General features: G+C 31.2%; 1 protein-coding gene across 10 annotated transcripts in view; it reads left to right on the plus strand.

The window, feature by feature from the left end:
* Positions 1–21,156, plus strand: part of LOC143053557 (aquaporin-1-like) — a 75,069-nt gene extending 53,913 nt beyond the window's left edge. For all 10 annotated transcript variants that reach the window (XM_076226366.1, XM_076226360.1, XM_076226362.1 and 7 more), the window contains exons 2-7: positions 6,736–6,979; positions 8,549–8,736; positions 9,672–9,876; positions 15,713–15,793; positions 17,111–17,222; positions 18,519–21,156. In XM_076226366.1, the coding sequence (XP_076082481.1) occupies positions 6,770–6,979; positions 8,549–8,736; positions 9,672–9,876; positions 15,713–15,793; positions 17,111–17,222; positions 18,519–18,607 (885 nt within the window). In that variant the 5' untranslated portion in view covers positions 6,736–6,769 and the 3' untranslated portion in view covers positions 18,608–21,156. The remainder of the gene's footprint in view (positions 1–6,735; positions 6,980–8,548; positions 8,737–9,671; positions 9,877–15,712; positions 15,794–17,110; positions 17,223–18,518) is intronic.
* The last annotated feature ends 2,655 nt before the right edge of the window (positions 21,157–23,811 follow it).

Below are 23,811 nucleotides of genomic sequence, written 5' to 3' on the forward strand. Positions count from 1 at the left end.
TTACGATGTAAAATAGAGAAGAAAGTTTAAAAATTGATACCAGGCTTGAATTCATTTCGTTCACCAGATGTGCGTTTCGGTTGAAAAGGACCTATCGGTGTCGTTCGAATAGTTGCTGTTTAGAAATCTGAAGCAATAAGATACGATGGTTTAAACAATATTCATGATAACAAAATAAATAAGTGCTCCTGTAAGAATGTATAAATTTATCCTTAGTTGATCTTTAGTCTGACCGAATTATGTAATCGGCTTATCTTATTTACAAACTATAAATCTGTATATATAAATCTGTATGTATATTGTAGTTTATAGTCTAAACATCAGCCTAACAATGTTAATTCTGTAAATGTGCGTAAGCAAAATATTTTGTTCTTCCCTCGCCGGGATTCGAACTCATGATACTAAGGTATCGTGACACCAAATCACCTTGCACTGTATCCGACACGCTTGACCACTCGGCCACATAGGCTGCATATATATAGTTTATAGTCTAAATAATTTAGCTTTAAAATGACAAAAATTAAAAAGTCCACGGAACTGTTACTGATCGTACTTGGGCTCTAAACAATGTGGCCTTTATTTATTCTCCTGATGCCAAACATAAACACTGGACGTTTTTGGCATCTAAACAATGCGGCCTTTATTTATTCTCCTGATGTCAAACATAAACACTGGACGTATTCGGCATCTAAACAATGCGGCCTATATTTATTCTCCTGATGTCAAACATAAACACTGAACGTATTTGGCATCTAAACAATGTGGCCTATATTTATTCTCCTGATGTCAAACATAAACACTGAACGTATTTGGCATCTAAACAATGTGGCCTATATTTATTCTCCTGATGTCAAACATAAACACTGGACGTATTTGGCATCTAAACAATGTGGCCTATATTTATTCTCCTGATGTCAAACATAAACACTGGACGTATTTGGCATCTTAACAATGTGGCCTATATTTAATTTGATGTCAAACATAAAAACTGGACATATTTGAATTAAACTTTTAAGTAATACTTTATAAAGGTGGAATGTGAGTCTAAATTAAAAATGATAGAATCTGTTCATACTTTGCCTAATTCCATGTAGATTCCTATTGAAAGTGCACTATTTAAGAGTTACCTCCACTAAAAATGCCAATTTAAAAACATTAAAAATCAAGCAAAATGTAATGCAAACTTGTTAAAATATTAATAGTATTTAATCTGATAAATTTGTTCTGTTAAATGCAAATTCACGTTAGTTATCTTCTTTCCTGTATCAAATTTTGCTAACTTGATTGAAAATCTGGAACTTAGATTCTCTGTTTATTACAATCCAAGATGGCGAAAGACACCCATACCACCTTAAGACGCTTCTTTTAATGGTTTAAATATTGACAAAAATAATAAGATACAGAATGGTTAATTTTTTAGTAATGACATACTAAAAAAATTGGAATTTAAAATGGTGGTATTCTAGAGTTACGGACTGGAACATGTAGAACATGAGAATCTAACCCTTTAAAATATTCTTCAAGGTCGACTGAAAATTATTGTTCTAAACGAATAGCATTAGAATGTATATATTTTCCCTCAGGTGAACATTAACCTGATTATATATATTAGGCTTATCTTATTTACAAACTATAAATTCGTCGGACTTAACCCATACGCATGAATCTGTCTTAGTCTATTATAGTATATATTATACATGGTTATCATACACAATTGATCATATATTACACTCAACCTGAATTACTGTACCAATATAGTACTGCAGTACTTTTGTAAGTGAAAGTTAAGTCATATGAAACGAGTGACTTGTGAAAAATAAACTCTATCCAATTCTTGAACCAATGCATGTATATATTATCAACTTAGTATTCTGTGCACGATTATATAATTCTTTCGCAAACATATCGTATAATCGTCACTGATTTTTTTTCTCTCTGTCTGTTATGATGTGAAAAAATGTCATCTACTTAATTGTTGTGTTTTGAAGCCGTAGTTTACCAATTGTTACCTTTGATGTGAACGGATTGATAATGTAGTCTTAAATGCATGATTAGTTGTTCGAGGCTTTGAACTCGCTGTCATTTAACTACGAGTACTCTCATATCTGTATCTAGTGTCATTTTGTTGATGGGACAATGGCGGATCCAGGGGGGGGGGGGGGGGGGGGTTCCGGGGGTGCGCACCCCCCCTTTATTTTTGCCGATCAATGCATTTGTATCGGGACATATGTTTTGCACCCCCTGCACCCCCCCTTTGCCCTGGGTTAGCACCCCCCCTTTCGAAAATTCCTGCATCCGCCCCTGTGGGATGTACAAGTACCCGTCCACGTCCACTTGTATGTTTGTCCATCTGATGAGCTTAGCCTTTTTCAACTGATTGTTAAAGATAGTTGTTATGTTGTACTTTTATACTACTGTCTGATGTTAGGGGAGGGTTGGGATCCCTCTAACATGTTTAACCCCGCCACATTATGTTTGAGTGCCTGTCCCAAGTTAGGAGCCTGTAAATCAGTAGTTGTCGTTTGTTTATGCGTTACATATGTGTTTTCCGTTCAATTTATTTCAGGACCTTTTACCTAGAACACAACATTATAAAATACATTTGCTTGTTCAGCAACTATTCAAATACATGCAATTCAAAGAAAATATGCTCCCGTACAAAATTCTTGCAAGTTACAGCTCAGATTTGCATGTTCCCTTAAACGCTATAAGAGATACTAATGGTACATCCAAACTTATAAGTGGAAATAAAATCAATCTTCTCAATGATCAAATTATAATTATGTTAAATTCCTATCTTGTGCTTTTCAAATTTATTGAAATTTATATATATTGGTGTGATGAATTGGAGCACTGACATTGTCAGAAGCGGATTTAGGGAGGGGGGAGCCCTTTTGAGATAAAAATGTTGTTGCATTTTATAGGGAATCACTGATGTGTGACAAAATCTGGCCCTCTATTAGGCAGCCTGTTTCTGGATCCGCCACTGATTGTCACAATTGAGCTTTTGAAACATGGACCATATAATACACAAATTGGTAAATAGGTTTAAAGAAAGATATATCAAACAGTATACAAATAAACTCATCATAGATACCAGGAACAAGTTTGAAAACTGCTGATTTGCAATTATATAGAGCCAATGTACATGATGTGTTATCTTTGACATTGCAGAATAACTTAATTTTGGATGTTAAACGTCTTCTGATTGGCTGACGTTATTTTGTTATGAGCCCATTATAGACATAATTTAGTCATGTAACCGTGACATCATCAACGGTTTTTCATGGTTTTCTACGGTTTAAAATGGAGTTTAGAATTAAATTATAAGAAATGATTGTAATATTTTTTCTGTCTATTCGAAATAACATAAACAATGTGGTGCACACTGTTAAATAACTCGCTACGCGCGTTATTCAGTGTGCACCACATTTTTTTTATGTTATTTCTTCATAGACAGAAAAAAATGTTACTGTCATTCCGTATGTGTTTGACAAGTTTAATTTTTCTTAATGTCGAAAGCTTACCATGAAGATGAGTCTTTTTAATCTGTTGGTTTTATTATGGGAAATTGTCACGAATTAAAACAATTACTCATAAAGGCAGTATGTTACATATACAACACAACTGAAATCACGTGACCGCAAATGTAAACTGTTTCTGTGAACTAGCTATACTCATGTTACAATGAAACCTTGCAGTTATTGAATTTTGAATTGATTTATTATGTGAAATATTTTCTTTTTCGTTTTTACCGTTGAAACTGGGGAATACCGATGCTTATTTTTTCGAACTAAGTAGAGCTTTTATGAGGGTCTGAATTGGGGATTGGGTCGTGTTTTTATTCTTTATTAATTGTATAACATGTCACTTTTTTCTATATTTATTTTATTCTTTTTTTCGTATATTTTTGGCTTTTAATTCTCTATTCTTTAATACATAATTGCACCCCATTATTCTCTAATATCTCATGAATTTTACCTACTTTAATTATCTATTTTGTCTATCCCATCCAAACCCGCTTGTAGGAGGCGTTTATTAATATCATAAAAGTTATATTCACTATATTTTATTTTACATAGCGTGCTGTTAATATTTGTATCGTTTTTTTTATAGCAATTTCCTAAGAATGTCAAGAAAAAAGTAAAACTTGACATATATGGAATAACAAATTAATAGAGCTTAAAATAATTGATGTTTTGACTTAATTCTTAAAGACTGATTTATAAAATCCTAGCCTGCTATGTTGTAATACAAAAAATCGTAATGACAATCTAATGTCTTTTTTCTATGAATGACACAACTATAAAATATAATTGAAAATGTTTGTTTTTACTTTAGGAAAAATCGACCATCACTAAATGTACTAAATACCTTAAGTATTATAGAAGCTGCTTGATTAGAGAATACATTGCAAAGTTAAAATCTTTACTTTAATTACACGGTACTTTAATGACCTGTTGAGATTTTTTTGTAATTATTTTATGCCTGAAGAAATCAAAGATGGATATCGATTGAGATAGGCATTCATTTATTCGCTTGAAAATGTTGACATTATTGGTTATTTTGAAATATATACCAGTGTTGTCCTTGATTGTGTTTATTTATAGAGTCAAACGTATGTTTTTAAAATTGATGTAATGTGAGTTAAAAAACCTTTTATTTGAACCGGCTATAATCACCAAAGTGCACTTAAGATAAATTTGCTTATCATTGCTGTTTCAGAATTTAATTTATTCAGAGTATTTAGAGATCTTCAGACGCATGGGCGTATTTCTTCAAGAAAAAAATAATTAAAAAATATCATGATTCCTTAATACAATAATGTACAATGAAGGCACAAAACAAGACAGGTTTATTGATAAACTTTCACCGAGGGAGTTAAAAAAAGTAGCCAACAAATATATCATATTCCTGACTTGATACAATCATTTTCTTATGGAGTTCGGTGTTTTTGTGTTTTTACTTTTTAGCTCCTACATTGATTTTCTTAATGAGTTGTATTCAACCTTTCAGAACCTAAAGAATTATACGTATTTTATGTATTTGTTTTGATGTTTTTATCGTTTGTTATCTGTCTCACACCAATAAGTCACTGACGATTAACCTTCAAATCCATTCACTCGCCCTCCAAGACTAAACCGGAAGTTGTATCACACATGTGCATCAAACGTCATGTCTTGTTTTTGAAAGGTAAAATGTGCCGCAACTGAAATGTACATAAAATAATGTAAACTGTCATATATTTGTGATTAAGAAAGATTTTGACTATGATTTTAAACAATATTAAGTATTTGGAATGAATACATTACTGAAGCAGTTCTAACGTCAATAAGGCTGTTAGTTTTCTCGTTTGAATTGTTTTACAATGTCGTACGGTGACCTATAGTTGTTAATTTGTATGCCATTTTTGTCACTTTTGGAGAGTTGTCTCATTTGCAATCATACCACATCTTCTTTTTCATATGAATTCTATCAGCGTATTAAGTATGAAATTCTAGTGTCGATTTATTTAATGTTAAGTACATTACAACTTGAGTGTATAAAGAGTAAAAGTCAGATCACATAAAAAAAACAAATTAGACTTTGACTTTTTTTTATTTTAACATTCAGCCGGAAATTATAAAACCACAAGTAGCTTTTAAACTGAAATAATTGATCTTTTATTGGTTTTGAAATTCAGAAATGGTTATTTCACGAACTGCTTTATTAATGTAATTAATCCTATACTACAGTAAAGATGAAAGTGATCCGCTCTATGTTATAGTATGTTCATGTTTAAAATAATACGATTTACAAAGAATGAGGCTCCCGCAGGATCAAAAACGACCTACGACCTCTGGGCTTTTTAGAGGCGACTTCCGACCTGAGGGCCTTTTAAAAACGACCTGCGACCTGTAAAATTTGGAAAAAACGACCTCCGACCGAATTCCGTCCTCTGTGTTGGGAAAAAAACGACTTGCGACCTGTACATTTGATTTTCCCTTGAAAACGACCTCTCGGCGAATTAAAAAGCGACCTTACGACCTTAAGGGGGTACCCTGTGGGAGCCTCAAGAATTAATCAGTATGAATTAAGATTCTTATTTATTATTTTCCCCTCGATTCGTGCAAATTACTCAAACATTCCAATATCTCGGATTGTGTATTGTTATCATATATCATATAGCAATGTTCTTTTCTTTACCCATATATTTATACATATATATGAACAAGAAGTTGCGATATGATGGTCAATGATACAACTCTTCACAACAGACCAAATGACACAGAAATTAATAATATAGGTTACCGTACGAACTTTAACAATGAGCAAAGCCCATGTCTGTTTAATGATTTGCTCCTATTGTAGTCTATTGATGTCGTATTAGGTCAAATGAATTTGTCGTGCTTCATAACAGTTATATTATCCCTTTATCGAATATAACTTCTGCTTAATTGCAATTAGGACTTCTAGAGCTAATTAAACAACCCGATAACCTTCCCCATTTCTTCGATTTTATCATGCACTAGTTATGTTTAAACTTCTGAGAATGAACGTTCTTAACATACATTAATTTACCTAGTACTTACATTTCATCTGACATTATTCTCTGAGCTGAAGATGATTATAGCCCATGATGAAATGAAGCGGAGTTATTATGTTGTCATCTTACATGGTAAACAAATCAATTTTATCTATTGAAAACGACAATGATCAGCAAACTAAAAATTGAAATATGGCTGTTAATTTCAGGATAAAAACAAACGTTCCGAAAATCACCTCCGGTATGGAAGCGTATGTGATGTACATTGCTAACAAGCTACAAGAAATACGGTTTGGAAAGCCGAGTGAAGTACGGATCCTACACTTTGGAGAATTAAAAACATGGACATTTTGGCGAGCTGTGCTAGCAGAATTTGTAGGGACATTATTATTTGTATTTTTGGGATGTGCATCTGCAGTACCTATCACTGGAGAGCCACAATCAACTATTAAGGTTAGAATGATTTACAATAGCGTCTTGATAAAACAAAAGTTGAATCTGATAATTTGTAACGCATATAAAATCAATCTTTTTAAATGTAACAACATCAGTTTTCATTGTGTGTTGAAACTCATAATTGTGAAAAATCATCAGTTAGATTGTAAAGCCTGTTACAAATAAAACAAGTAATGTAGTCTTTTTTTGTTTGGTGAAAGTGCTGAATTAGACATATTTAAAAGTGCATTTATCGGTCATCATCAATATATGCGTATTTTATAATCTTTTATTTTTTAACAAATTTCTCATGACTATATAATATGACCACAAGTAGGAGTGACGCTGAAGGTCTACATGCATTTAATAATTTGGTTTTGTGACAATGACGTATGGATAATTATAGATATAGGAAGATACATGGTATGAGTGCTAATGAGACAACTCTCCACCCAAGTCATCATATTTAGGGAGGGGGGAATAGGGGGGGGGGGTGAAAAAAGGAAAATTTTAAGCGAAAAATATATTTATGTATGTTACATGGCGAAAAAAATAATAAAGTGGCGAAAAAAGTGGCAAAATAAAAGTTAGCAATTATAGGTCTTATTTTTTTTTAGATAAACACGTTCTAAATCAAACACATATATATGTGATGTTGATTAACACAATACTTAATATGTTTAATCATTTTTAAACTCACGATATCAAAAGGATATTTTGATGGATCGCTATCTTATTGCCATATATCCTAATTTCATTAACATTCTCAATTTATTGAAAGAATATTGATTCAATGTTCAAATTATTCGTAAGAAAGCGGAAAGTAAGTGGAAACAAGGAAAAGATGAAAAAAAAAAACTTCCTATACGTTAGAACATTGTGCCTTATGTTATAGAAACATTGGTTTTTATCAGAACCTCATAAAAATGTCTTGGTGGATATTTTGCATTTAGAATCAAAAACAAAATGAAAAAGTCTCTGTAACATTAGCAACACAGCAAAATAAAAAGTTAATTGTTTTTGAATTTTCAATAAATTACCATGTCTGGTAGAGAAGGAATAGTAAATATGTAAATAACATCTAGTCAACATCACTATCGGTGGAATGTTTTAAAATTGTAGTTCAGTGTTTGTCATTGGTTCTTGTCTGTCATATTTGATTTTCGTAAATTGTTTTGTATATAAAATAGGTCGTAAGTTTTCTTATTTGAATTGTTTCATTCCGTTCATATCGGGGCCTTTTATAAACAGCTGACCATACGGTATTGGATTTTCGCATTGTTGAATGTCGTACGCTTGCATACATTATTCTACAGAATTGCATATATTATTCTTCATTAGAACTTTGGAGGACAGTTTCTCATTGGCAAGCATACCACATCTCTTTTTTTATATATACAATGAACGAACCTATCTTCATCAAACAAAATATTATAACTTGGAACGAGCATACTTATATGCATAGTAAGTAAAATTAAACATTCATAAGATGTAAGATTTCAAACCAGCATTGGTTTTGCGACAGTGTGTATACTTACTCTTCCTTATTTCTAACAAACATTTATATATATCATTGTGTATTGACAGATTGCATTCGCTTTTGGAATCTCCATAATGGCTTTAATTCAAATGTTTGGACATATTTCTGGCGGGAATTTTAATCCTGCAGTGTCGTTTGGATTAGCAGCAGGCGGAATCATTACACCTGTCCGTGCAGTATTATACACAGTAGCTCAAAGCGTTGGTGCAGTACTCGGAGGACTTATCTTAAAAGGGTAATTACATGTAAAAAGATCGAAAAAATATAACAATAATCTGAGATTAATTAAATACAAAAAAATAAATCTAAAAGCAATTCAAAGTATCGTCATCATTTCACTGAACCGACAATCTTTAAAAAAAAATCCATAGATAACGTATTGTTCCGTGACCACATGGCTGCGAATAGACAGCATAGATGTACAAAAACCCAATTTAATCCATTTCAGAGATATAAATAATATTTTGGAACATGGTATATGCCAATGAGAAAACTCTCAACTTAAATGCAAATGCCGGGATGTAATCAAGTATAGTATGACCCTTTAACAATGATCAAAATTGACACCGTTTAGTCACTCATAATTGAAATCGAAATGAAAACAACATTTAACAAATCAAACCAAAAAACTGATGGCCTCATCTATACAGAGATAAAAACGAAAAACGAATATGACAGACAAACAGTAAGCTACGGTAACCACTGAACTATAGGCTCCTGACAAGGGACATGCAAATTTAAAAATGAAGGCAATGTTGCGAAGATAAACATGTTGATGAGCGCTCAATCCTCAGATTACCTGGGACAATGTTTCAAACACCAAAGCAGAAGAAAACACATTAAAAAAAACATTTCAAATATGGTCCTACATATCAAAGTGGCACTATATCAGAACAAACGACTACTAAAAAGACAAGAGACATAAAGTTACGATCTAAGAATACTCACAAATACTGAAATAACACGAAAGGCACCAGTTTTCCTTCATCAGATGATCATTTCAACAAAATGTGTCACTTCAGGACAAAATATTTGGATATTACAAACTTTATTCAATGTTTTTATTACGGTATATAGCAATGGAATAACCCAAAATTGTTCTATACATGTTTATCCATTAACGTGAAAGACATATTTCAATGACGATATTTGATATTTCATTTTTTTCAGGGTTACCGTATCAACATACCACAATAACCTTGGTGTAACATCCATTAATCCACTTTTAAATGTTGGACAGGGATTCGGTGTGGAAGTGATTTTAACTTTTGTTTTGGTTTTTGTAATTATTGCCACTATAGATTCAAATAGAACCGACGCTGGTATGGCATCGGTAGCTATCGGATTAACAGTTGCAGTGTGTCATCTTGCCGGGGTAAGTGTTCCCCTTAAACGAGAATGGAGAATGTTTTAGAATTAATGTCATATAATAACATTAGATGTATGTTTCATTAAAATACGTTATTCTGATTGGCTAACTGCACAGCACGTGTTATATTCCTAAAGCAATTGCATTACACACTAAAACTTATCATTCATGTTAACACGAGGTCCGACAATAAAGTGCGCAGGTAAATTTAACAAAAAATGAAAAAATTCTTGTTTTCATGATCCTAGCTAAAAAATGTAATTAAAAGTATTGAATGCTTCTTTTTGTAACTTCATAGGGTTGTAAAAGCGTTGACCGTGCGCACATTTTTAGAATGAAGCGCTTCCTGACTTCATACAAAATGTACTTAGGTCAGCGCGTTTACACCCCAATGAAGTTACAAAACGAAATATTCGATTCTTAAATACAAACAGTGTCAATGAAGTCGATTTAAAATTCATCTTATTAAAGATAAGAAATAAAAGACAATTCATAATCTATTCAAACTGAATCTTGGTTACACAGTATATTCGGAACTTTGTTTATAGAGTTTTCATTATACTGCCATAATATCTATAATATTAAAATTACGAGGTCCAATTTGTCAGCCTTCATCACGTAAAAACGACGAATCAAAGAATTCAACTTTATATATAACTAATATCAAAGGTGTAGATTAAAAATTACACCACTCCAGGCCCTTTTGTTTTCCACGTAATTAATATTGCCAATAATTAAGAAGTTCCGGGTCGAGTCCGATACCGATACCAAAAGTATATTCACCTGTTACCTATTACCTTATCTGTACGCTCCGCATCTGACAGGTGCACCAACAAACGGTGTATTCAGGATTAATATGCTATATACACGGGTCATAATCGCAGAGTTGACACTACTAAATTGTCAAATTGTTAGCTATTGTAGTATTTTAATCAGTAAGACTTTCTAAGATAACAATACGAATACTAAAAATAAGGAGATGTGGTATGATTGCCTTTGAGACATTCATCCACCAAAGTTCAAATATACCTTATGTCGACCGACTACAAAAGAAAAAGCTGCGAATTGAAAAATATGAAACAATTTAATTGAGAAAACAAACGGCTAAACAAAACAATTCACGAAAAACAAATATGACAGACATGGCCCAACCGTGGCGATCGACAACCACTACACTACATATACTTTAATTCAGTCACGGACCCGCGATATCACGGGTGTGTTCTAGTATATATGATAAAGATCCCAACTATACATTTGAAGTTTATTAATAAATTAAGTGTTCGGAAACTAAGCTTTGAACTGTAATGAGCATATCAGAAACTTTGGCTTTGATTTTTTTTTGTTTTGGCTTTGCAACCATTTTTTCTCAAGCGTTTCTGCGTATGGTTGTTCTAGAAGCCAATATTGGGACACTTTTTACATGGTATCATTCATTTATATTCAATAAAAAAGATATCATATGATTGCCAGAAGTCCACTATGACGGTAATTAAAGAACAAGAAGAATTTGACACCAACACATAACACTGATACTGACTGACGAGTAAAATCCTTTAACAAATGTTGATTTGTTTGGTTTTGACGAAAGACGCTTCTTGCGTACAAAAAGTTTAATCCTGGTATCTTTAATGAGTTTATATATTAATATTTTATCGACTCGACAAGCTTATCATATAATGAATGCGTTATTCTGTACTATCTAACAGGTTTTGAATCTCTATTGTCAATCATCTCCTTTGAAGATTTGAAATATAAACTAATCAATTAAATTAAAAATGTAAAAAAAAAAAAACGAAAAAAAAATCCAAGATGATGTAAAGTTGGTTAAAAGTTTTTTTTATTGTAATTTAAAAGTTCTTCTGGGCTTCAAAAACCTGTTCCACCTTGTTACATATATTTAAATAGTTGTTTTTTGAATTCCTTGGTACTTGAAGAACTGTTCTTACAAAAATACAAAAATTTTAAATCGTCATTTTTTTCCATACAGGGTTTTCATAAGATTTAGCATGAATGTTATTGAACTTACTTTGCTAAAAATCTATATCCGTTAGAAATATTGAAAGAAATGATAAAATTATCTTTGTTTTCAAAATGTGGTAAATGGGTAAAAAAAAAGATAGACAATCAAAACGTATATTCTATTCAGTACATATACATGATTGTAGGTGGGAAATAATTTATATTGCCACTCTAAAAGGTATCTTTGATGGATAGGGACAGATATTTTGCATTGCTTTGGATTTCATTCGATCTATTGAAACAGTCCTTGTAAATAACCTTTCGTGAGCAAGGTAAAAACACAGGATATCCGATGTAATGTAAACATTTCGACCGGAAGTCACATGACAGTAAACACTTTCGACACGGTAGAAAACACCAATTTACATTTTTACAGGAACATTTAAATAAAGGCAACAGTAGTATACCGCTGTTCGAAATTCATAAATTGATTGAGAAAAAAAATAAAAAATCCTGGTTACAAACTAAAACTGAGGGAAAGGCATCAAGAGTGAATTAAACTATTTTATTCTTTCAATACGTTAGCATTGTTTTGCCTTAAAAAAAACAGTCAAGAAGTTTCAAAACGAGCACTGAAACCAAAGAAGCCCAAAACAACGTTCATTTCATGCCTTAGCAATACAAGATTAAAAATAATCCTGTATTGTATTAACCTCAATGTTTTAAGTAAATCATAAGGTAAAGTTCTATAGAGAAAATATCGATTTAGATAACAGAAATTAATGCGATTCTAGTCTTTGATTTTTGTTGTAGTTCATTAAGGATTAATCAGTGAGCTGTAGGAAGTTCGTATTTTTAATGTTTTTTTGTTGCATTGCTTTTTTTTTATCATCCCTTTATGATAAGAATGATAAAAGACTTTCTGTTTCGAATTATCCTTGGAGTTCGGCATTTTTGTAATTTTACTTATTTCTTACATCTATTAATATAGAACCACTATTATATTGCCAAGCAATATGCAATGTCAGTGATATTGTTGTCTTTTTTCAAAACTACCTCTACCGTTTTTTATTGGGAAAAATGCATATTTTTTATTGAAATTGAGAAATTTGCATAAAAATTATTTTATTCTAAACACATCTCCGATTTTTTGCTGACCTTTGCTGTCTTTTTTGCACTGTTTTTTCATGTATATTTTGGTTGTCATACATTTTCAATATGAAAGATACTTTTCGGAGAAGGGAAAGAAACAGAAGCAATGATGGTACTTAATGCATTGAAAACTACATGTATGGCAAACCGTTTTACTATTTATTCTAATTTCAAGATATCTAATAAACTTTATAAGATATCTCATATAGTTTATAAGATATCTTATATACTTTATAAGATATCTTATATACTTTATAAGACATCTTATATAGTTTATAAGATATCTCATATAATTTTCTTTGTAAGATATCTTATAAAGTTTATAAGATATCTTATTAAGTATATAAGATATCTTATAAAGTATTTATAAGATATCTTATAAACTTTATAAGATATCTTATATACTTTATGAGATATCTTATATAGTTTAAAAGATATCTTCTAAAGAAAATTATATGAGATATCTTATATACTTTATAAGATATCTTATAAACGCGACTTCAACCATTATTTTTAAATAACAAAGGCTCCCTACATCAGAACTGCAGAAAATTAAAAATTATAATTAAATGCGGTTGCTTCAACCAACATACGTAATATAATTATAATTAAATGCGGTTCCTTCAACCAACATACGTAATAAATCTCAAGACCTTACAACGTTTTATTCAATTTTATTTATATGAAAGTGTGTTGCCTATAATTAAGATAATAACTAACAGTGTTTCAGGATTTTTTGCTTATGCTATTAAAGCATGGGTCCCTTTTCAAAAGTCTCCAAACTATTTCCTTGATTTAGCAAGATATTCTTTGATATTTTTGTTACGTTTATAAGCTATGATAGGCACCTGGGTGAAGATTTCACTGCATTTTTTGTCTTTTTGCAGATTGCTCCAATGTTTTCTTATAACTTTACTATAAAGGTTTTTTACCATTGGATTATATTTAGTAATTAGAGTGACTGAGTAGAACATTCTTTGTCCTATCGGCCTTCAATAAAGTTTTTTTTCTGTTTGTGGTATTTTTAACATTTCTAATAACATTCTCTGTTTTATTTTTACAGTATCCTCTTTCAACTGTCTAGATTTAAATGTCTATCTAATTCAATGATGTCACTATTATTTCTAATATGTAAATACGGTGTAAAGTCTTGAGATTTATTACGTATGTTGGTTGAAGAAACCGCATTTAATTATGATTTAAAGGGAGACTTTGATTTTCAATGCAATTATTTATATAAGATATCTAATAAACTTTAGGAGATATCTTATAAATAATTTTTATATAAGATATCTTATAAAATATATAAGATATTTCATATAATATATAAGATATCTTATAAAGTATATAAGATATCTTATAAAGAAAATTATATGAGATATCTTATAAATTATATGAGATATCTTATAAACTATATAAGAAAAATTAAACTTTTTGGGAGGAATTTGAAGCCATTTTTTTAAGTAATTGGGAATTTTCTCTAGGGGAAAAGGCCGAATTTCGGCTGTAATTTGAGGCAAACAATATCACTGAATGTAAAAGCAGAACATGTATAATCATACCGTACACATATATTTAGTGTTTCATGTTTTAAAATTTTAGAATAAACAATTACAAAAAAATGTGAAGTTCTCAGTTTTCACCAAAATTGCAGTTTTTTAAGACTTACTTTTAAGATAACTTTCATTATTTACTTCATTGATTACGAGACTTGGAATTACCTGATTTTCTTTGATTCTAACAGTTCGATTGGGTTGTTGTCAACTCAATGTATATGATATAGGCGTTCTTAATCCATATATTGAATCTTTACTAAGTACGTGAACGATATTAAATAATATCAATTGAAATTAGTGATATTGTGGAAGAATTTAATAAGTTCTAGACTTTAGGTCACACATCTGTACTCAGAACTCTGAGTAATAAAGAGGCACGAAAGATACCAGAGGGACAGTCAAACTCATAAATCGACAATGAACTGACGACGCCATGGCTAAAAAAGAAAAGGACAAACAGACAAACAATAGTACACATAACACAACATAGAAAACTAAAGAACAAACAACACGAACCCCACCAAAAACTAGGGGTGATCTCAGGTGCTCCGGAAGGGTTAGCAAATAACTGTCTTTGCATATATATTTAATACAATTTACTATTATAACTTTAAGTTCATCTTCAACAATATGAAATGAGGAAGTTTATAAGCATTGTGCAGATACCAAAAACAAACAATTATTATATGACAGGTTCTTTTGATTCATAAAGTCTAGCGCTTGATTTTGCTAGGTCTTATGTATTTTTGTTAATATTTGTTTTTATTGTTTTGTGGTCACATCTCTCATCACTGTCGTACAAAGTGAGAGGTTTAGCGTTATAAAACCAGGTTCAATCCACCATTTTCTACATTTGAAAATGCCTGTACCAAGTCAGGAATACGACAGTTGTTGTCCATTTGTTTTTGATGTGTTTTGTCATTTGATTTTGCCATGTGATTAGGGACTTTCCGATTTTATTTTCCTCAGAGTTTAGTATTTTAGTGATTTTACTTTTTTTTTTATTAATATCGAAAACTGCAATTCGGAGTTCAAACTTAATACAACATGTTGGGGTGCCTTATCCATGTTCATATTTCTTTAATTTGTCATTTATTACTCTTCCTTTCTTTAAAAACATACATATGTTTTGTTTAAATCTGAGAAATTAATTTACAATATTGTCATTTCAGATTACCTACACTGGTTCAAGTATGAATCCTGCCAGATCACTTGGTAGTGCTGTCGCCTCAAACAGTTTCAACGATCACTGGGTAGGTCATGTGATAGGTCATGTAAAGGTTTTTTACCCTAAAAAGTATTCGTGTACACAAACACATTTTTCTGTTAATTAAAACATTTCTGTTGTAAACCCGCTGATAATTGTTGGTTAAATTGGCAAATCATAACCAATGCCTGGCGACTGCATGACTTTTTAATGTAAAGAAGCAACAACAAAAACGACACATCCTCATTTCATTTAATTCACCATTGTGGTATTCGTATGTAACCTTCATTGCCTTCTTCTTAACCGATGAATGGGGTTAGAAGATCGATAAATGAAGGCAATAGGAGTACACTGCTGTTTCATAGTCATAAACTGATAACGCAAAAAAAAAAAGACCAGGGTTACAAACTGAAAAAGAGGAAAGCAACGGAACAACAGAAATACTGAACTGCCACAAAAACAAACTCTAACATACATCATGTACATAGGAAAAGACCATTTGATACCACCTGCCATATAAATTACTCAATGTTACCTAAATTCCAAGTGAAATGCAAAATCATTTGAAAACCATCGTTATGGCTAACTATTTGTTTCATTACAATCTTAAAATCCCGTTATATTACTGCGGTTTCAAAATCAATCAAATAACGGATTTTTATTTTGAAATTTGCACTGTTTTTACTATATAAGCCCATACATTGTCCGTTGTGAATGCTAAAATAGACATAAACATAGGAACAGTCTTCCCTGTAGATGTTTGTATCCTTCATTTACTTTTTTCCAGATTGAAAATTAGAAGGCGTTTGTTACATTCCCCTTTGTCTCTAACATTGTCTCTAACCGGAAATCATCATTAATCTTTTGTTGTAGATTCTGCTTACACTAATAAAACAACAAACATATACGTGTTCGTAATTACTGAAAATAAGTCCTGAGTACCTGAATGCAGAATTCAACATTATTGGATAATTTTTTTAATATACTAAGAAAGACAACTTTTGGTTTAAAAATTTTCTAAATAATTATTGTTAAGCATTGTTATAAGGTTATCTGTAATGTCTGGTTAAAATTCACTTCCTCTCTTCAATCCAAAATTTCCATTCCATAAAAATGCCTCCATTTCAGATGATTTTTTCGAGAATAAATTTATATTCGTGGATTATTTAATTTGTGATTACAGAAGGTCGTGCATAAGACAACACTATAATATATTGATCCTTTTTACTTTGTCGAATACATGGTGTTTCGTAAAAACGAAATCAACGAAACTATTGCATATGGGTATATTCATCCTATTAACTGCTACAAATCGAAAGCTAGAAAAATTAAAACCATTATATTAAAACAACTTATGTTACAGGTTTACTGGGTCGCTCCTATTCTTGGTGGAGTTATTGCAGCAGTTTTATATAAATTTCTTTTCTCGCCATTCCGTAACGCAATCCCGATAGATGAAGCTGTAAACGAATTATGTGAGTATCTTTCATCTTTGCATGGTTTAAAGTTGCAGTTAGAGCTTGAAAATGCATATTTTATATCAGTGTTTTCCTTTTTTCACTAAGGTAAGGTGGGTGTTTTAAAAAAATCACTTGCAACCGGGTGGTTTTTTTTAAAATGTCCAACCGTTTTTTTTTTTATTTACTGTGGGTGCATGTGGGGGTCACAAAAAAAAGATTAGTATAATATTCACATTTAATGGAGTTGAACAAACATAAATAGAAGTAGTCATATTAATTGTCAAATATTCTTTGATTTGATAACAGATGGCTCTTGCAGGACTCCCTCCTCCTGCGAATGCAAGGCCTTTCGATCCAGGTTTCTGTCCTGTTTTTTGCTTTTGTGCAGTATTTTTGGCACACAGAACAGTAGTAACCTTTCTCTGTGATTATAAGCCATTTGAAGTATTGCTCATATTTGTCTTCACTTGCGTGTCTTTCCATTGTTTGGTTGATTTTTGTTCAATTTCCACAACTTCAACATTACTATCAATTGTATTTAACTTATTTGGTCTGGTATTTTCTTTATCATCATTGTCATCTGCCTTTCTTTTCCCCCGATTGATAAATGAAAACATTGAAAATTGACGATTGGACGCCATCTTTGTCAATGAAAACAAATCAGCAAGGCGCGATTAGTATTCAAATTTTAACGGTATGGAACCGAAAAAAATCCGGAATTTGAAAAAAAAGCCGACCACCTCCAAAAATCGAAAGGTGGTCGGCTTTCAAAAGAAGGTGGTCGGCACACCCGGCTTAAATGCTGAATGGAAAACACTGCTATATATAATTTATTTATTCCCAGTTACTAAATTTTTGAAGGTAAAAGGTTAATGGGCAATTTAAATCATATAACGGGATGAAGGTTGATTAAAAACCTTCATTAAAGTTACCAGTCTAATAATTCGGTATACGAGACTCGAGTCTCGTCTACATATGACATTTCGATAAACCAATCAAACATTTCAATTTCTCATATCTTTTAATGCATTTAAACAGTTTCTACATCCCTCCTAATGACATGAATGACGACCGGATCAATTAAGGGAGAATAACATTTTATAAGTCATATTATCTACTTTTATATCGCGACTTTGGAATGTTATTGAACTAGAATTAAACAAATATTTTAATGCTTTGTAATGTACCTTACGTGATGTTAAGATTTTTTAATTCTTATAGTATGTACAACTACGAATAATGTAATGTAGTTTGAAAAGTACCACCCATACACACGATTTACAGTCATATAAATATAGTTCTTTTTTTCAGTGCAAGATGGGGACATGATTGTTATTCCAAAAGATTACTTCACTGGGCGAAGTCAACAAAAGATACACACTGCCAACAGTCAATTATAAGATATTATCTTTTTTATAAACAATCTCTTATTGGCATCTACAAATATACAGTTATTAGATAATACACTGCTTACTACAGCACTGTCTCTATTGTAGGACGTACACTACTGAAATTCAAGAAGACTTTTTCCTAACAAAAATGTTGGAATAATACATAGGCCAACATATAGATATGTCCGTTAGCTTGTCTTTTTTTCTCTTTCATTGATATAAGCATTTAAACTTTTTCAAATGAAGGTGGGAAAAAAATTTCATAGATTGTAAATATGTGAAAATTTTACCTGAAGGAATAACTAATTTTGTCAGAATTGTAACATACGCTTCATATTTCCATTTAAAAATATTGTGATTTCATTGTTTTTGTACAGAATTGCAAGTACGCAATTGTCTTCGAAATACACAGTAACACAAACTTCTGTGATCTGGTTCAATAGAGCTATCATATGTTATATTCCTAATAGGGAAGTTGTTGGGTTTGAAACATAGGTAAACAAGAAAATGTGTATTTTTACATCGTGTCCATATTAGGAAAATCAACAATATTCTATGTTCTTTTTGTTGACTAGAAAACTACAGTTATACAGTTATTGATGCATAGCGCTAAAATTCTGTTTATTCCTTCAGAAGGGATATATATATAATTGTCATTAACTAGTAGATATATTATTGGTGCTTATATTAAGTTTGCTAAATTGGAGATGATCCTTACAAAGCTAGTCCAGAACAAAATATTAAAATGCACTAAAATGTACGGTCATATTTTTTTTTTTATCATTACTTGTCACGTATAATGGCTTACAATTACAAATTGGGACTAAGATGGACAGTTGTTCTCATAGGCATTCATACCACATCTCTTACATTTATGTATAGGAAATGTAATACTTGTGACGTATATAATTTTTAGAGAGTTAAACTGCGACTTTTATTGATGTTCTTAGGTGAAATTACATAAATTTAGATTTAAAAATTGATACTGTAACTTAGAGGATAAGTTGAGGAACAAAATGGCTAAAAATATTGATTGATTATAAAACTTAATATAATACATTTTCATACAATGGAACTATTAAAACAAAATCTGTTTATTCAAAAAAAAAAAAAAATCAGATTTGAAAATATACAGACACGAAAATCTCAGCCCAGTAATCAACACTTTGGTGTTGACATGAATATCCATTATATGGCCATTTTTATAAATTTCCTTTTACAAAACTTTGAATTTTTCGAAAAAATAAGGATTTTCTTATCACAGGAATAGATTACCTTAGCTGTATCTTGCACAACTTTTTGGAATTTTGGGTTCTCAATGCTCTTCAACTTATTACTATTTTGGCTTTATAACTATTTTGATCTAAGCGTCACTGGTGAGTCTAATGTAGACGAAACGCGCGTCTGGCGTATCAAATTATAATCCTGGAACCTTTAATAACCATTATAACGTCGCTTGTTTCAAATAATACTTTTATTTGTTATGAATGTCAAAAGATGTTTTATAGTTATATAATGATAGCCAAAGCTAGGTAAGGTACTGTTTGAATTAAGATGTTGATGTTTTTCAGAAGGCTGAAATTGTAATGCTCAAATTATGTGAACAGTGTCTTTATTTTTTTATGTTATAAATAAGAGAAAATGTTATCCATTTGTTACATTACAATATCGTATATACATATATTCCAATGGAAAATGTAAAATGTATTATCTGTATTATATATAGAATGAATTTTTACTTTAAGTTTTAAACTGGAATGTATAAAAGAAGAGGATTTTTTGTTACTATGACCTTTTTTAATTATCAGCATGAAATGAATCTTTGTTATGACAAATGAGAAGTTTCATTATATGTATAAAATAATACAAAAATAATGAAATAAAAAGGAAAATAAAATAAAAAAGGAATACACCAGCAGTACAGTATCAAATTGTTTCTATTAAAGTGAGGCTGACAATTTCGATTTAATATGATATAATATTTTTAGTGATAAAAGCTATTTTTATTGCAGGATTGGGACAGATATCATCCTTTTGTCGTTTTGTCATTATGTTCTGGTGTTTGAAAAGAATAACAAATACTTTTGAAATATATATGTGATCAAATGAGGTTTCATAAGGTTCTAAAATGAAAAAAAATCATATCTTGGAAAAAAGAAAAGGTCGTTGACAATTTTGTGTCCCTTGTTTACGCATGCATCCCTTGGCATGCAAATCCACACTAAGCAAAGCATTCGAAACTATCGTACATTAGACGTAGACCCCATATTATAAACAAAAATCATTCAATAAGATAAAAAGTATGATATAACACAAGGGTTCACTTTGTACAGGCATATATAAATGTAACATGATGAATGTTAAAAGAACAATTACACTAGCATTATAAGGTTTTTATTGTCATGTTCTTATCATCGTAATTTCACCTAAATAGGTAAACACTTTGTGTTATTTCAAACAATGTTTGTCTTGTTACTTGTGTAATGTATGTAGATATACAGTTATATTTTATAATCTTATTTTATTTCTTTTATAATAAAATAACTATTAACATGTAACAGATTTTAGTTTTATTCGAATGTAACAAGAGACGAATGATACGATAGGCAGGAGAGTTAGCCTTTTCAGAATGAAAAAGACTATGGGTAATATCATTGTTCGTTTACAAAGATGAAAACAACGTCGCGTCATTGGTTGAATTTCAATTGTTTTAAACGTTTTTTACCAATCACAACGTTTCGGGGTATGCTTTTGAAAATATTACTCAGATTGCATTAGAATCTGCTACGGCGAATTAAAACAAAGTATTTGAAGAGAGACCGTCGAGATCATGATAAAAAAGAAAACATCAAACCTATTACTACTGTATTTCAATATTGACTAATTCGGACCTTAGAAAATTTGGATACTTGCAACAATTAACTTTACTTAGAAAATTCATTATTCGAAAACAGACTGACCACGCCATATTATAAACGAAAACCGACGAAAAGACAAACGGAAATCAAAACACCTCACAGAAAAACCTAAGCATGAATAGCGTAAACTAAACACATACATACTTTGGGTAATCTGAGTTGTTCAGAAAGGTACACATGTCCTTCTCCGCGTTTGGAATGGTACAAAACATTAATACACGGACACCATGCCTACTTTACATGTAGAAATAACGGCAAAGCAGATGTATGTAAAATCAATATGCTGAATATCTTGGATAAACTCATCATATATACCATGAATACATTTTGTATATACGCCAGACGCGCGTTTCGTTTACAAAAGACTCATCAGTGACGCTCTAATCCTGTTCTCCACAATTTCGGCCAATTATTATTCTAACCAATTTTAGAGTAAAATTTAATACGAATGGAAGTGCATGACTTTAACACTTCTAATGGTAAGTGTAAGAACAACCACAGAGGAGAATAATCAACATACCATTGTTACATCAATGTGAAGATATGCATATGTCTGTATACCCTATTCACTCACAGAAACAAAACCGACAAAGACGTTCAGATGGTACAAATATGAAGAACAAAACCGTTTAAAAAACTGAATGTCCAACAAAACCTTATCAAATATGTTGTAACATATATACTAAAAATTCCAGGAAATATAAACAAAAAGACAGTTAAAAAGTATACAACAAAATAAATAACTAATTAATCTTAAAGTTTAAAGAACAGATGTTGTTACCATTTTTGCATCTTCGTATGTTTAGACGTTTTACGTAGTACTGAAAATTTGTCGAATTTGACCGTCATTTGTTTTTACAATTTTGTTTGTTATTGTGTTCTCTTTTTTATTGCGGCTTCTAGTTTTAGATTCTATTCTTGTCTTGATTCCTCTACTCAGGAACCAATATTTTATAAACGGGTATCCCTCAATGACCTTGCGTCTTAGAAACATGAAGAAAATGGGTTCTTTGGAATAAATTTGTCTCTAAGCTGAAGATGTATCATTTTGTATGTTTTCTTACGATTTATTTGTAATGACATGGTGCTTTATAAATACAAAGCAGAACTATCTGTGTTTTATTTGTAAAGACAAGTTGGCTCCAGCTATAAATCCAGGTTCAATCCACTATCTCTACATAAGCAAATGCCTGTACCAAGTCAGGAATATGACAGTTGTTATCCATTCATTTGTTGATACAATTGAGCTTTTGATTTTGCCATTTGACTAGGGACTTTCCATTTTGAATATTCCTCTTTTTCATATATAAAACAGGACCACCTGTGTGTATAAGAAAACATGAATAAACAAGCCAAATTATGAAATAAATCCTCTCAGCGAATTATAAAAGTAGTAGAAATCTACTCATCATATATACCAGAATTTAAATTTTGGTTTTGCGCCAGATGCGCGTTTCGCAAACAAAAGACTTGTCAGTCAATGACGCTTGAATCATAAAAAGTTTTAAAGGCAAAACAAAGTACGAAAATATATCGCCAAAATAGCTAAGGGAATCTATGCCTGAGGTAGAAAAGCATTAGTATTCCAACGATTGCAATTTTGTAAGTAGATAATTTATAATAATAACGGTTACCATATTAATGATATCTCAGGCTTGTGGTCGATTGAATGTTACAATGACCCAACATGACTTACTAACATTTGTATTTATCAAATTACGTTTTTGTACGCACACCAAATTATATCAAACAAGTGTCCCAAAACTACAAAATATATAAACGTATACCAATGTTTACAAAGACTGTATAGTGAACTTGGTAACTACCGTGCCCTATAAACAATATACCACTTCTCGTTGTTTTAATATTAATTCTTTAATCTATTACTGATGATGCGTTTAGTTATTTGGACACGCGCTTATTGCCTACAAAAGACTGTTGACGCTTGACCGAACACAGTTAAAAAAAAATTCATTTTCATTTAAAAAAAATTTCATTCTGACCTGTTATAGAATACTTAATGGTTGTCGCTTGGTAATGTGGTTCATAAAAGAGGGTCGAATGATACCAGAGGACAGTCAAGCTCAGAGATCGAAAACAAACTGACAACGCCACAGCTAAAAATGAAAAAAATAAACAGATAAATAATAGCACACATGACACAACATAGAAAAATAAATACTAGGCAACACGAACACCACCAAAATCTGTGGCTGATCTCAGGTGCTCTAGGAAGGTAAGCAGATCCTCCTCCACAGGTGGTACCCATCTTGTTGCTCATGTTATTACAAACCC

The sequence above is a fragment of the Mytilus galloprovincialis genome, chromosome 12 (genome assembly GCF_965363235.1).
Source record: "Mytilus galloprovincialis chromosome 12, xbMytGall1.hap1.1, whole genome shotgun sequence".
In the NCBI taxonomy this organism is placed as follows: domain Eukaryota; kingdom Metazoa; phylum Mollusca; class Bivalvia; order Mytilida; family Mytilidae; genus Mytilus; species Mytilus galloprovincialis.